Consider the following 15,150-nt stretch of genomic DNA (forward strand, 5'->3'; position numbering starts at 1 on the left):
AGTGTATGTTTGCTGGTAAGATGTGTTTGACAGTTTGTGGTGTGGCAAATTGTGCACTGAGGTTTGTAAGTTTATTAATGAAGAATGTGGCAAAGTCGTCAGCTGTTAGAGTTGATGAAGGAGGGGGAGGAGGAGGACAAAGGAGCGAGGAAAATGTTTTATAGAGCATGCGAGAGTTAGACGAATATTTAATTTTGTTATGATAGTATGTCCTTTTAGCAGTGGAGACATTAGCAGAGAAGGAAGAGAGGAGTGACTGATACATGCCACACCCTTTCTGCAGCTCTGAGCTTAGAACGATGCTCGCGGAGAACATCAGATAGCCAAGGGGCAGAAGAGGTGGTACGAGCTGACCTGGAAGACAAAGGGGTAGACAGTGTCTAAACAAGACGTAAGAGTGGAGCAGAACGTATCAGTAGCACTGTTAACATCAAGAGATGCTAACTGTTAAGGGGGAGGAAGCGAAGATGAAACCGTAGCAGATAGCCGGGAGGGTGAGAGAGAGCGTAGGTTACGTCGAAAGATGACATGTGGAGGGGTATGTGTTGTGTCAGGAACCATGTTGAGGTTAAGAGAGGAGGAAGTGATCCGAGGTGTGCAGTGGAGTAACGAACACATGATCAGTGGAGCAGTGTCATGTGTAAATAAGGTCCAGTTGGTTGCCTGATTTGTGAGTAGCCTTAGTTAATACTCGCTTGAGATCAAAAGAAGCAAGTAGAGTGTGGAAGTCTGCAGCCTGAGGTTTATCTAGGTGGATGTTGAAGTCTCCAAGCATAACTAGTGGAGTACCATCCTCAGGAAAGTTTGAGAGCAGCACATCTAATTCTTCCATGAAGTTACCTAGTGGTCCTGGGGGTCGATAAACAACTATAAAATGGATTTTAAGAGGGTGAGTAATAGTGGCTGAATGTGATTAAAAGGAGCTGTTAATACCCATAAAAGGCAAAGGATTATATTTCCAATCATTAGAGATAAGCAGACCAGTACCTCCACATCTTCCAGTCAGACGGGGAGTGTGGGAAAAAGAGAAATTATTGGAGAGTGCTGCAGGAGTAGCATTGTCCTCTGGTTTGATCCAGGTCTCTGTCATGGCCATGAGGTTTAGTCTTGAATGACTAGTAATAGATGTAATGAAATCTGCTTTGTTTACAGTATACTGGCAATTCCAGAGACCAATAGAAAAATAAAGTAGTGTATTAGTAGACATAGGCAAAGTGTGCAGGTTGTTAGGATTGCGCTGCCTACAGTGTGTGATGCATGGCGAGTGGTAGTGATAGTAGGGATCTGGAAACACAGTAAGAATTGGTTATAAAAACTGAAAACAGAAGTGAAACAAATAGTAAAAAAGAGAATGAATCAAAAGCGATACTTATATCCCTTGCCGGTGTCCCTGCCCGCTGGAGTCGCGCGGTAGAGTCGATGGTCTTTACACTCTTCGGTCTTCACACGAGGGCTGCCGCGACTGCTGCTCCGGTGTATTAAGCTTTTTTATACCAGTTTCACAAAACGGAAATTGAATTCAGCTGAACACACTTTACTGTTTATCACAACAAAGGGCTAAGCAAGTGCACGACACTGACAAGGTATGTGATAGATTATGAGACCAAACACAACTTCAGCACGTCTCAACACAGTAAACAAAACAAGCGTATCAACCATATCAGTACCTCAGAGTTGTAATATGTACCCTTAAAGGGATAGTTCACCCAAAAATTAAAATTTTATGTTTATCTGCTTACCCCCAGGGCATCTAAGATGTAGGTGACTTTGTTTCTTCAGTAGAACACATTTGATGATTTTTAAGTCCAGCCGTTGCAGTCGATCAGTCGTATAATGGATGGCAATGGTAACAAAGTCTATGAGTGTAAAAAAAACATGCACAGACAAATCCAAATTAAACCCTGCGGCTCATGACGACACATTGATGTCCTAAGACACAAAACGATCAGTTTGTGCCCTAAACCGAACAGTATTTATATCATTTTTTACCTCTAATACACCACTATGTCCAACTGCTTTGAGCACGCGCACGGCTTCCGGTGCGTGAGTTGTGTACGGGCAAGGATGCTGGGCCGTCTAGTCCCTTCAAGCACCGTGGGCAGAGAGAAGGACAAAGCCGCTGACAGAAGCCGCCGCCCCTCGCACCCCGGGACCAGAGAGGGGAGCGCGTGCGGCCGCTGGACTCTGCCCCTTACCTGGACCCTTCCTTCCTTCCTGACCACTGCCCTTCCCTGCACGAACCCCGCAGCACGACGAGGACACCAGATCCCCTGTTTATTTTGGACACTTGATTCCCTTTTTTCTGGACACTTTGTTTATTTTCTGTTAATAAACGGTGTCTGTCGTTTGCTCCTCCCGCGACAACACACCCATTAACGTAAACTACGGCAGAGCGCGTACACATCTCACGCACCGGAAGCCGTGCGCGTGCTCAAAGCAGTTGGACATAGTGGTGTATTAGAGGTAAAAAATTATATAAATACTGTTCGGTTTCTGGCACAAACCGATCGTTTTGTGTCTTAGGACATCAATGTGTCGTCACGAGCCGCAGGGTTTAATTTGGATTTGTCTGTGCATGTTTTATTTACACTCATAGACTTTGTTACCATTGCCATCCATTATAAGACTGATCGACTGCAACGGTTGGACTTAAAAATCATCAAATGTGTTCTACTGAAGAAACAAAGTCACCTACATCTTGGATGCCCTGGGGGTAAGCAGATAAGCATCACATTTTCATTTTTGGGTGAACTATCCCTTTAAGGTAGTAAAATACTCTTATGGTACTATTATGCACTCTTTAGGAGTAAAGAAGGCACAAAGGTGTCCCTTTGAGGATTTTGCCCTAATGATGAGCTCTTGCACCCCTGAAGGCACTTTTCTTCTGAGAATGTGGAGCTCCAGGAACAGCGTAGAGAAGCACTGGTTTAAATCACTGTCTTAACAACAACCTGCTAACTGTTAGTCTGATGAAACATGCTGTTAACTATTTAATGAAAACATTGATCAAGTTACTGTACTAATAGAAACAATATGTTCTATCATATAACATAATTACATAACCACGGTGAATAGTTGTCCAAGGTGAATGAAGTTGTATGTGGATACCAAAAAATGCATTTCACACAGGCATGGAAAACTCCTGTTAAAATAAATACTTACATAACCATTTATGTTCTTAGGATGTTCACAGTGTAAGACTAGAACAGTTCAGATATAAAAATGCTGGTTGGGTAAAGTTTGCTAATGGGAATCAGATGATTTCCTCTAGAACATATGGGGATCCCAAGTGCATTAGTAGTCACCCCCTTTTTCACCAGCCTTTGGTTCCAGAAGTGTGTGTAATTCATAGATTACACAAAGACAAAGACACATTTTTTTTACTTTAATGAGGGAAAGAACTACAATCCCCAAATCAAATCCCATTAAACACCGTGAATTACATAATTGAATAAAAACGATGGATAAATTAAAAAACGATTGCGTCTTCAGAGCAGAGAGAGAATGATGCTGTGTCCAATTGGTTCTTCTTCAATTACACCATAAAACGGCCTGCAATCATCCTCTCACTATTATCATTCTCATACACACTCATACACATTTTATTAAATTAAATGTACAACTACTTAAACAATTATTGTTCCCTTATTGGAGAGAGAAAACTAAAAGCAAGTTGATCTGCCAGTCTCTTTCATGCAAGATCTTTCATAATGATGTATTTAACAGTAAATGGCCAAACATCTGTTCTGCTACTGTCCTATTTGTATCTTTAAAAGTTTGCGATGTTGTTTCAGATGCATATAATACATATAACATTAAATTAATTTAAAGTTAAATTAATGTGAAAGTGAAATGACATTACATGTGGCCAAGTATACTCAGAATTTGTGCTCTGCATTTAACCCATCCAAGTCCACACACACAGCAGCGAACACACACACCCGGAGCAGTATTGCCTCAGTCGTGGTATTAAGTGTGGAAATGAGCATTGGTTATTCACTCTCTCCACCTACAATCCCTGCCGAACCTGAGACTCGAAGTCCGACTCTCCAGCCATTAGGCCACGACTGCCCCAATGTGGGCAGATGGCTTCAACAAAAGCATATATAATCGATATATAGTCGTTTCAAAGCCAGTTTAGCGCTGCTGTATGAGTGTTTCTAATACAACAGCAGAGGGAGTGATGGTAGATTTGACATCTTTAACCAAAGTGTAAAAAAGTTGAGCACATCCCACAAACCCACACGGCTCGGATGCAGGACAAAAAAGAGAGAACTCCGATATCCTGCTGTAATTCAGCTATAATTCTGCATGTAAATGTACTTAATGAGATACAGCTACAAAAATAATTGACCATAAACATAACTTTTTTTTATGCTAATTACTTTGACTACATCATTACACATCAAATCAAACTGATGGCTGGTTTAATGAAACCAGTAACCGCTCTCTTCACAGAAAGAAATTCTGCTGTTTTTATTTAGCCCTTTACTCAAATCACTATTGGTCATAATAACTCTCCTGCACTGTGTGTGTTCATGAATGATAGCTCAGATCATGTGGATTACTTTTTTAGCAGCTAGACTAATGATTTTCACCTGGCGTATGATAAAAAGGGCAAACAATCCCATAGACCCCAGCTCTATCTAGAGACCAAAATATCACATTTCATTTTGGCTCAGACCAATAAGCAGCTTGCACAAGTTCAGACATAAAGTTACTTCTATCCAGTGGTGGAAAGAGTACTGAAAAAATATACAATTTTTTTTTACTAAAAGTACCATTACTTTCCAAAAAATGTAGTGTGAGTAGAGTAAAAGTACTTGTCCAAAAAACTACTTGAGTAAGAGTAAAAGAGTAGCCTATTTAAAAGTACTCATGAGTATTGAGTAGTGAGTACTGAGCTGTGGATTCTACCCCCTCATAATAAACGCTGTACACCGCAATTTATAGATTTGAAAAACGTTGTACATTCTGTAATTCACATTATCTTGTTTGTCATAAAGAATGAAGAATATCTTTCATCCAGCAGTTTTAATTTTGACTGCCAACTCTTTAAAATACATTAAAAAAGCACGGAAACAGTATTCAGTTGAAGAAAAGATGAAAGTTATTCTCAGTACAATCATCCCCATTTAAATCATAAAGTTTGAAAAAAAAATAGATTTAAAATCATGTGTAAGGCCACTGAGACAGCATGCTGTTGTTGCACATAAAATATTAAAGGGGTCATATGATGCGATTTAAATTGTTCCTTTCTCTTTGGAGTGTTACAAGCTCTTGGTGCATAAAGAAGATCTGTAAAGTTGCAAAGACTAAAGTCTGAAATCCAAAGAGATATTCTTTATAAAAGTTAGTTAACCACACCTACCTAAAATGGCTCGTTCTAACACGCCCCCATATGTCCATCGCTTCAGCCGGACAGGGCATCATCACAGTTTGGTAGGGGCGTAACATTTCCATCACACGCTTGAGGTATTCGGCCAATCACAACGCAACGTGTTTCAGAAAGGCGGGGCATAGAGGAGAAACAATAATGTAGAGTATGTGGAAAATAATGTGTTTTTTGAACCTTAAACCGCATGAACACATTTCATTACACCAAATACACAAAATAATGTTCATTTTAGCAACATCATATGACCCCTTTAATGTTTAGAACAGTGCAAATCATAGTTCAGCATCACACACTATGATATGGGTTCAAATGAGAGCCCATTTCTCTCCAAAACGGGGCCAGTTTTAGCATTTTGCAATAAAGAAATAAAAATAACTAAACTTGATAATTTATGTTACAATTTTAACATAAATGCACATTGTTCTAGAAGGATGGCAAATTGTTATGCTGATAATACAATTTGTAAGTGAAAATGCATTAAATAGCGAGTTATTTCTGGGGAAACTTGCGGTCACAGTGAATCAGCAGCATCCACAACTGAACAGAACAAAACGTGTTGAACTTGAAAACTGTTTATAAATGCACGAGTTCACTTGCTAAATGAAGGCGGATAGTATAAAATGGATCAAATAAAATAAAAACCCTTTTCACAGCGCGCTCAAACTCATCAAAAGTCAACAAGTTCCACAAGCAACAGCGACTTCTCCAAGTGACTGCTGCAGAACGCACGCGAGAGAGAGAGAGAGGCAGTCTCATAAGTGAGTGAGTGGGGAATTTACTGAACGTGGCACTTGCAGGAGTTAACACTATACGCAATACCCGCAACCTCACACCAAATTTCAGGCCGTGTAGATAGGCAAGCATATATATCCAATCACGTTGATGGATAAAAATACAATTAAAATAAGCATGTAACGACCACAAACGGAGGAAAATAGCGGAGTAAAAGTACCGATACATCACTTAAAATGTACTCAAGTAAAAGTACACCTTTTTTAAACTACTCAAAAAAGTACAATTACTGATAAAAACTACTTAATTACTGTAACGTGAGTATTTGTAATTTGTTACTTCACACCCCTGCTTCTATCCCACCTGCTGCTCACAGTCTTGTAAGTTACAGAGGTGTATAAAGTACCTGAAAGCCATACTCAAGTAAAGTATAGATATCTTACCAGAAAATGACTTTGGTAGAAGTTGAAGACACTGTTTAGAATATTACTTGAGTAACAGTCTTAAAGTATGTGATATTTATTGTACTTAAGTACGAAAAGTGTTTTTTTTATTTATCTTAAACGTACTTAAGTATTGAAAGTAAAAGTACAAGTAAATGCAAAATGGAAAAGAAGCAAATATATATATATATATATAAATAAATGTTCATACACAGCTTGAGTAGCAAGATTGTGTTCAGTTTTAACTCTTTCTTCCATTTTTTTCTACACAGTTTATATATCTCAGAGGGGACATGGATGCATTTAAACTGCAGTTACAGCTGCATAAATAGGCCTAATGTTTTGGTTTTAACATAAAACGTTGAATACTGATATTTGAAATAATTTAAAACATGAAAAAAAGTCGAAATGTGAAATTAAAACCGGCAGTAGGTGACAGCAAGTGACTGTTAATGAGTGAGTCATTGAGAATCAACAGATTCATTCAAACGACTGATTCATTCAGAAACCAAGCACTTGACTGTGTTAATGAGTGGATCACTGAATCATTTATTCAACCGATTCATTCAAAAGGCTGATTCATTCAATAAGTAAACACCATTGCTCAGAGACGCAAAACAGTGCTGTGATCTTTGTTAGGAACTATTTTCATTAGCAAAATTGAGCAAAAACTATGGAAGAAAAATAATGTCATATGTCTTTGAAACAAAAAAGCACGTTGAATAGGACTGACTGAAAAAATAATGCATTGCATTAACAGTGCTTGCATTTTCAGTAGGGCTGCAACAACGAATCGATTAAATCGATAAAAATCGATTACTAAAAGAGTTGGCAACGAATTTCATAATCGATTCGTTGTGTCGCGCGACGCGGAGACGTTTGATTGTTTAAAAAAAAAGAGTCATTCATTCACAAAATCTGATCTGCAGGAATGGAGCAAGTGGCGAGTAGAAGTTTTGATTATCAGGGCCAGTATAAACATGTGGAAAAGCTGATTGTGTGTGTGTTTAATTCAACATCTTTGCTGTTTCCCGTAGCCTACATGTAAGCAGCTTTCTCTACCATAAAGAAGATTCTAATGCTATTTTACCCAACGCTGATGTACAGAACTAACATTACATCTGAGGAAGACATATATATTGCTTTCGGTTGCTTAGTTTACTTTATCATGGCTTGTGTGATGCTGTGCTGTAATACTGTGGTTACCCTCATACATCACACTCCAGGATTCCCCAACGACCTCAGTGAACTAATACAGTGATATAAGACCTCAGATCTCAGAATACACTTGATTTGTGATTATGCGAACTATATACAGGCAAGCAAATGAGGTCAGAAGAACGCAACAAGCTGCATTTTCTTTATAATTGCTTACCCTTACCACTGATCTATAGAGTCTACAGTCCTACAAAGATATCAATACCACGATTAGTTTTATCAATATGCAACCACTTTATATTGACATAAAAATAGGAGTACAAAACCAGAGAAAGCATTGACGCGTTATCGCACACAAGGGACCATCTGACAATTCCACCGACTGGGTTAAAACGTCCAATGCATTTTAATTAAAATTACTTTTAACATTTAAAATAACACACTGTAAAACTGTAAAGCTCGTATTGCTCATAGTGATTTACTACAGGTGATATTTTGCCAATACCTCCCTTCATATATGTTCATACGGATGTGCAATGTTGAATTTTCTGCTGAATTTGAACCACTGAATTTGGAAAGTGAAATAAAATGGACCGAAATTTGCCTGTCGAATATTATACATCATATTTTTAAATGGATTTAATATTTTGGAAGTGAATTCTGGAAGGTGAATATGAATTATTGAATTTTTAATTATTGAATTTATATAAAATGTGTGTGAAATATTTTGAATTGAAATATTCACAGCTTAAATAGACAACTATGTTAAATTTCAGGACCTAAAAATGCAAGCACTGTTAATGCAATGCATTATTTTTTCAGTCAGTGCTATTCAACGTGCTTTTTTGTTTCAAAGACATATGACATTATTTTTCTTCCATAAAAAACAAGCAATATTATGTCTAAAATGTAAGTCACTTACTGCTTTACTGAACTTGTATAAAATGATTATTAAATGTTCAAGCTGATATCTGCAGAAAAACGGTACTCTTTGTGTGATATAGATTAAATTAACTATATTAAATTATATGAATATTAAAAGCATACAGAAGCATTTTTGCCATCTACAATTTAGAATGCCTGTATCTTTGAGTTTTAATAGACTAATAAATCATGTGCGTGCACTCTGTGTGTGTGATTTGGTGATATAGCCTACTTGATAATGTCAGATCGCACATCATTACAACAACACTTACCATATTATCGCAGACGATGCTGTATCGCACACCCCAGACTTGACTTGAGTGGAAAATGAATCGTCCGCGGTTGTGCGCGCACTTGTTTGCAGATGACCAAAGGTGTTTTTAGGAGTCTAACTTGCAAACGCCAGACCACCGATTCGTCAAACCTGCTTCTCTACAGTCCGTGTTCTTCTGACTATTTTGCAGTAAGTAACGAATATGCTTCGGGGAAATGTATCGGAGTAAAAGTATACATTTTAATTAGGAAATGTAGTGGAGTAAAAGTTGGCTGAAATATAAAAACTCAAGTAAAGTACAGATACTCCCAAAAAATACTTAAGTACTGTAATGAAGTATTATTACTTTGTCACATTACACCACTGGTAAGTTATACATCTATAAGCTCTTTAAATGTTCTTCATCAGTGTGGAGCCTCTTGCTCTAGTATGGCCACAATCTCTTCCGTGTTGCTTTAACACTGTATACTACCAGAGCCAAAGACTGAGAACAGAGTTAGGGCTGAAGAGCAGGAGAACGTTCAGGAGCGTTCAGATTCAACTAAAGAGCATTTCTTGGATCGGTTTGCAGCTTCACGCGGATGGACAGGCTGCACAGACACTGGGTGAGAAGTGAAAAAGAGCGGTGCGTGTGATTATGTGCAAACACACGGAGAGAGCCGGCCTTGAGCCGTGAGGAGGAGAGGGGTGAGCGGCCTGAGGGCGGCTGCAGGGTCACGGGGCGGCGCAGAAGGTCGGGGGGGATGGGACGGCTGGCCACATTTCAGGGGCAGATGCTCAGTATGCAGATGGCTGTAATCGAATGGGGTGATTTTCAATTGGCTCTCTGATTAGCATCAGGACAATGGCGTCTCCCATCTCCCGTCTCTCTGAACTTGAAGGAGCAGATCCTTCTGAAATAACAGCCATACTGGACACCAGGATGATTGATTGGACGTCTCTGTCACTTATTATTACAAAAGTCAGGAGAAGCGTGTGACTATGGGAGGCAGATGAGTGCACACATGCACACTACTCTCTACACAGAATTGAGACTGAAAGCGTTCTCTTGCACACTGGGTGATTTCCACATACAGAGCAATACAGTGCTATTATTCCATTACTGCGTGAGACTGCCATAGACAGCATCAACATTTCTGTTCCAGACCAGTCCATGTTTCTAGTGCCGGAGTCGAACCGATCTTCCCGACCCAGAAAGGGTCATGCTTTCTGCAGTGGAAATGCATGGGACAGCTGGAGAACAGACCCAGGCCGGGAACCCGCTCTGGAACCATGACAGTGGAAAAGGAGCATGTTGAGCAAAATAAAAAGAAGTACCATTAGTATGCACATTTGGTTTCTGACCACTGAAAATGTGCACAATTTAATCCATCCAAAGCAGCTTACAGAAATCGGATCAGTAACCTTGGAGCTTTTATGTTGAACCGATGATGTCTTATGACTTAATCTATGAATCATTTGAGTATTCATTTATATTATATGGTAGTAAATAAGAGAAACATTTGAGATGTTAAATTCAATTTAATGTAAATATTCAGTAATACCACTGATTTTACGGCACAACGACACAGTCGGATGAGAACAAAACTTGAACTGAATTGAGCTGATTATTGACATTATTGTCTTCTGCTTTATAGCTGAATCAAATATGTTCATAATGAATGAATTCTGCAACTTCTACAATGGTACTGAACTGAACCGAATCAACACTGAACAGGCCGGAGCTGAATAATGTCACTATTGTCTTGCTACAGCTGATTTACAGCACAATTTAGCATCATTGATTCTGTTGCCTTCCTGTTTAATATCGTGACGCTACTTTAAAACAATCTGTATTCTATAAAGTGCTGTAAATATTAAAGTGATCTGACTTGTTAAATCAATCTCATTTTTTTATATTTCTTTCCTCTGGGCAACTCATTAGCGTAGGAACATGAACTGCTAAGTAAAGGTTAGGTTGGTCTACTCTTTTAAGAACTGATTAATGACTCTTACAACTTCACATTTCCAAAATACTACAATGCATTTTATTTATTTTATTCACAAATGTAAAAAACTAAAAAAACTGTAACATATAAGTCACAACTATGCGAAATAGTTATACATGTGAGATATAAAGTTGCTAAATAAATACAAATGCAATTCTAAGAAATAAGGCAGCAATTTTGAGACATGAAGCTATAATTGTGAGATGTAAAGTCGAAATGTTTTTGTTTTTTAATCTGAGACAGAAACTTTCATTCATATACTCCTAACTCATAGGAAACAGTTTAACATTCGCCGCCCATTTCCTGAAAGGTAATCCATAATTTTCTGATTCATCACTATCCTAATGTACAAAGAAAACAATACAGCTTTAAAATAATACTAATGATAAACAGCTTTTAAAAAGCACTAACTTACAGCATCGCATCCGGCTTGACGTGTGACTGTAATATCGCGTTATTTCATTGCTCAATGTCTTTCTGAACGCGCAGATCTGAAGTCTCGCGGGATTTCAGTGCGTTGACTAAATGCCACGTCGGTTAGAGTGTGAGCAGCAGCATCTGCAGGTGTGTATTTGACCGACTGCGCAAAATAAGCGACATCGGAGTGGTTGCCGTTAGCGGTTGAGTCGTGTGCGGTTATCAGACGGCGAGGCGTCTCCAGCAGCAGCGGGTAAGTTATCGACACGATGGTCTTTGTGAGAGTGATCGTGTGTGTACTGCACTGATCTGCTCACTTCTAGCTCGAGAAGCTCTAATCCTGCTCAAACACAGACTAGTGATGATTTACCTGACGTTAGCTCTAATGGCTGGATGGAGCCGATGCTTTTATCCCTTTTAACTCATCGGTTATCATCCTGATCTCTTCTGCTCGGCTACTGAGACACACACTTGATTTAAGCTTGCTGGACTCGGTTCATCTTCCAGGCTTCCTACGTGTCGACTTAACAGATAGATGAAACACTGTTTCACGTTAGGCTTTACTCCAAAATACTTATTTGGGAGGGAACTGCTCTTAATAACCGGTGTCCAGTAACCACAGACCTGTCGGAAATGGATTTCATTGCGTCCTCTCTGCTGTCGTCATGTCCGCTTTGCAGCCGGATGTTGTTCTGATGTCTGAGACAACATTCATTCATTCGTGAATTGTTATTGACTGAGTTCATAAAAGCTAGTCCGTTACAAACTGACCTCCAAAACGGCCTGTTTTACTAGTTCAAGCTATTTGAGTTCAACTTAATCTGACATACTGTGTGAAATCCTGTACTAAATCTTAAACTATTTTGAACATTTCTCTGGTTTCTTATATTATTGTGCATGCAGTTTACGAGCTGCTGTTAATTGAAAGCCTACATGTTCCACCGTGTCCGGGCAGAAGAGTGTGTTATCATGCTTCTAGATAAAGCGCATGGACCTGTTACTCATTAGGGCTCTGATGATGCTGTGTGAGCTCAAGAGTGTTGTGTTTGTGTTTGCAGGAGGAATGAGGACCTTCATCAGCTCACTGTTACTGATCACTGTTGGGATGGCAGTGTGTCAGCAGACACTCGCTCACTCCCACCATCATCACGGACACTCGCACGGCGACGGCGGCGGCTGCCACGGACACTCGCACGGAGCGGCCAAGATGCACCATGGGGCCAGCAAATGGAGCGCTGAAGCTAACGTGCCCCACGCTGAAGAGGAGCATCACGGTCATGCTCATGATCATGCACACGATCACGGTCATGATCACAGTCACGATCACGAACATGCTCATGATCACGGATACGATCATGGACATGCTCACGATCACGCACACGATCACGGTCATGATCACAGTCACGATCACGGATACGATCATGGACATGCACACGATCATGGACACGCACACAAAGATGATCACGCAGCAGAGCGACTGAAAAGCGACGTGAAAGCAGGGAAGCGGAACATGGTGGAGCTCTGGATGCAGGTAAATCACGCTGGTGGACGAGATTGTCACAATATGCCAGTCTTTTCAGATTCAGTGAATTCTGTAAAATATGTTAACACTTGATACAGTCATGAAGTACTTAAATCATTTGCAAACTAGTTAAATCGTAGTTTATAAATTCTAGTCACAAATTGTTAGTACATTAATAGGCTATGTACAAAGAGAGAGCTTTTAAACATTTACACGTTTGAAAGAAGTATTTACTCCTGATAAGCATTAACAACTCCTTCACTGCTGGTTTAAATTCAGTACATTAGTTAGGTTAATGAGTGGGATTAAAACATGATCTAACACATATGAGCTAATTAAACAATAAAAATGTCTTAGTGACCGTGAATGTCGTTCTCACTATTTGTACATAGCCTATTAATGTAGAGGCTGCTGTTTATTAACTATGAATTAACAATAAACGAGTAGTATGCAAAAAATGTTTTTTTTTTTTTACTGTATACTTGCTAAGTGTTTTAGTGAATTATTGAGTTATTTGCTCACTCAAAAATCTTCACAGAAGTCCTTGAGTTGTATTCTCCTTGCACTAAAATGTTATACTAAAAACATGACTCATGTAATCAGATGATGCACTGCTGGACCGTCTGAAATTGAAAAAATAATCAAACAAAATAACATCAACCTGATCAAAATTGGCATTAGGTTATGTTTGCATGTATATATTTAAAGCTATAGAACACATGAACCACATTTATACATGAATAATATCCAGAACATTTAGAAAAACATGACATGTGTTTATTTCCGAGATATTTTTCCAGTCCACAGATGCTCTGCAGTGCCGTCTTTAACCTCCAGGGGTCTGTGAAGGTCTTGCTGAAAACCATGGCTTTACGACACTGAGCTTTCTTTCTTTCTTTCCTGCTTGTAGGCCATTGGAGCCACTCTGCTCATCAGCGCTGCTCCCTTCCTCATCCTCTTCCTCATCCCGGTGCAGTCAAACACGGACCAGCACCAGAACCTGCTCAAAGTGCTCTTGAGTTTCGCATCTGGAGGTTTGCTTGGGGATGCGTTCCTTCATCTCATCCCTCACGCGCTGGGTGAGTGAGCACACTGTGGAGGTCACATGACTCGAGCCCTGAAGCCCTGAGGTTACCCCAGACTGAGCTACAGAAACTAGTTTCTGTAGCTTTATAAAGCGGAGAGTTCCGGTGCTTGATTCTGATTGGCTGAGCCACGTTCGAAGCTGTTGTAAATTACTCTACAAACATACACCTTTGCTTACTTCTGTGTGCTGCTCTGCAACCACTTTGTTGAAACCACAACTGTTTCTGAGGAGCTACATTGTTTGGTGGAAGAATACTGTTTTTATTAATATCATACACTTTATTTGCTCTGTTTTATTTTGTGAAAACTTACTACGTATATGGAATAACTATGGCGTTATTTTAATGACATGTCGAGAGCGCATTATTGTAGTGCGAAAGCACATAAATATAATGCGCTTGCACGAATCTCTCCTTTGCTCTCGCACTAAACCGGACTCGCGCGCACAGATACACGCTGCTCTCGCCCAGAGAGAGTGCACACACTTAAAACGTGTCTCTCTTCTCGCTCAAACTGTGTCCTGTGCACTCGCAAATCTCTCGCTATGCTCATGCAGATATTAATTCATTTCACACCTGAATTAAATGTTGTCAAAAGTTATCAACCAATCAGATTTCAAAGATGGATCTGTCATTTCTTTACAATTTAATACTACTTAGTCATAATAATCAAACATTAGAAATCAATCGGGTGCTTGGATGATTTGTAAATAACCTAGTTTAACAGTCAAACCTCACTGAACGATTTATCTAAACACAAACAAAAAAGCATATGAAGGATGCGCTTGCACGAATCTCTCCTTTGCTCTCGCACTAAACCGGACTCGCGCGCACAGATAGACGCTGCTCTCGCCCAGAGAGAGTGCACACACTTAAAACGTGTCTCTCTTCTCGCTCAAACTGTGTCCTGTGCACTCGCAAATCTCTCGCTATGCTCATGCAGATATTAATTCATTTCACACCTGAATTAAATGTTGTCAAAAGTTATCAACCAATCAGATTTCAAAGATGGATCTGTCATTTCTTTACAATTTAATACTACTTAGTCATAATAATCAAACATTAGAAATCAATCGGGTGCTTGGATGATTTGTAAATAACCTAGTTTAACAGTCAAACCTCACTGAACGATTTATCTAAACACAAACAAAAAAGCATATGAAGTTCTTGTGGTCATATATGTATTGTGTACTTGGATTGATATTTTAT

The 15,150-nt window shown here is 39.3% G+C and overlaps 1 protein-coding gene across 1 annotated transcript in view; it reads left to right on the top strand.

Annotated features, from left to right (window-relative positions):
- Nucleotides 1–11,414: 11,414 nt before the first annotated feature.
- The window catches only part of slc39a7 (solute carrier family 39 member 7), an 11,117-nt gene continuing 7,381 nt past the window's right edge, over nucleotides 11,415–15,150 (top strand). The window contains exons 1-3 of the mRNA XM_016252523.1: nucleotides 11,415–11,587; nucleotides 12,393–12,865; nucleotides 13,767–13,935. Of these exons, the coding sequence (XP_016108009.1) occupies nucleotides 12,398–12,865; nucleotides 13,767–13,935 (637 nt within the window). The 5' untranslated portion in view covers nucleotides 11,415–11,587; nucleotides 12,393–12,397. The remainder of the gene's footprint in view (nucleotides 11,588–12,392; nucleotides 12,866–13,766; nucleotides 13,936–15,150) is intronic.

This window comes from Sinocyclocheilus grahami, unplaced genomic scaffold (genome assembly GCF_001515645.1).
Source record: "Sinocyclocheilus grahami isolate Dianchi unplaced genomic scaffold, SAMN03320097.WGS_v1.1 scaffold1116.1, whole genome shotgun sequence".
NCBI lineage: Eukaryota > Metazoa > Chordata > Actinopteri > Cypriniformes > Cyprinidae > Sinocyclocheilus > Sinocyclocheilus grahami.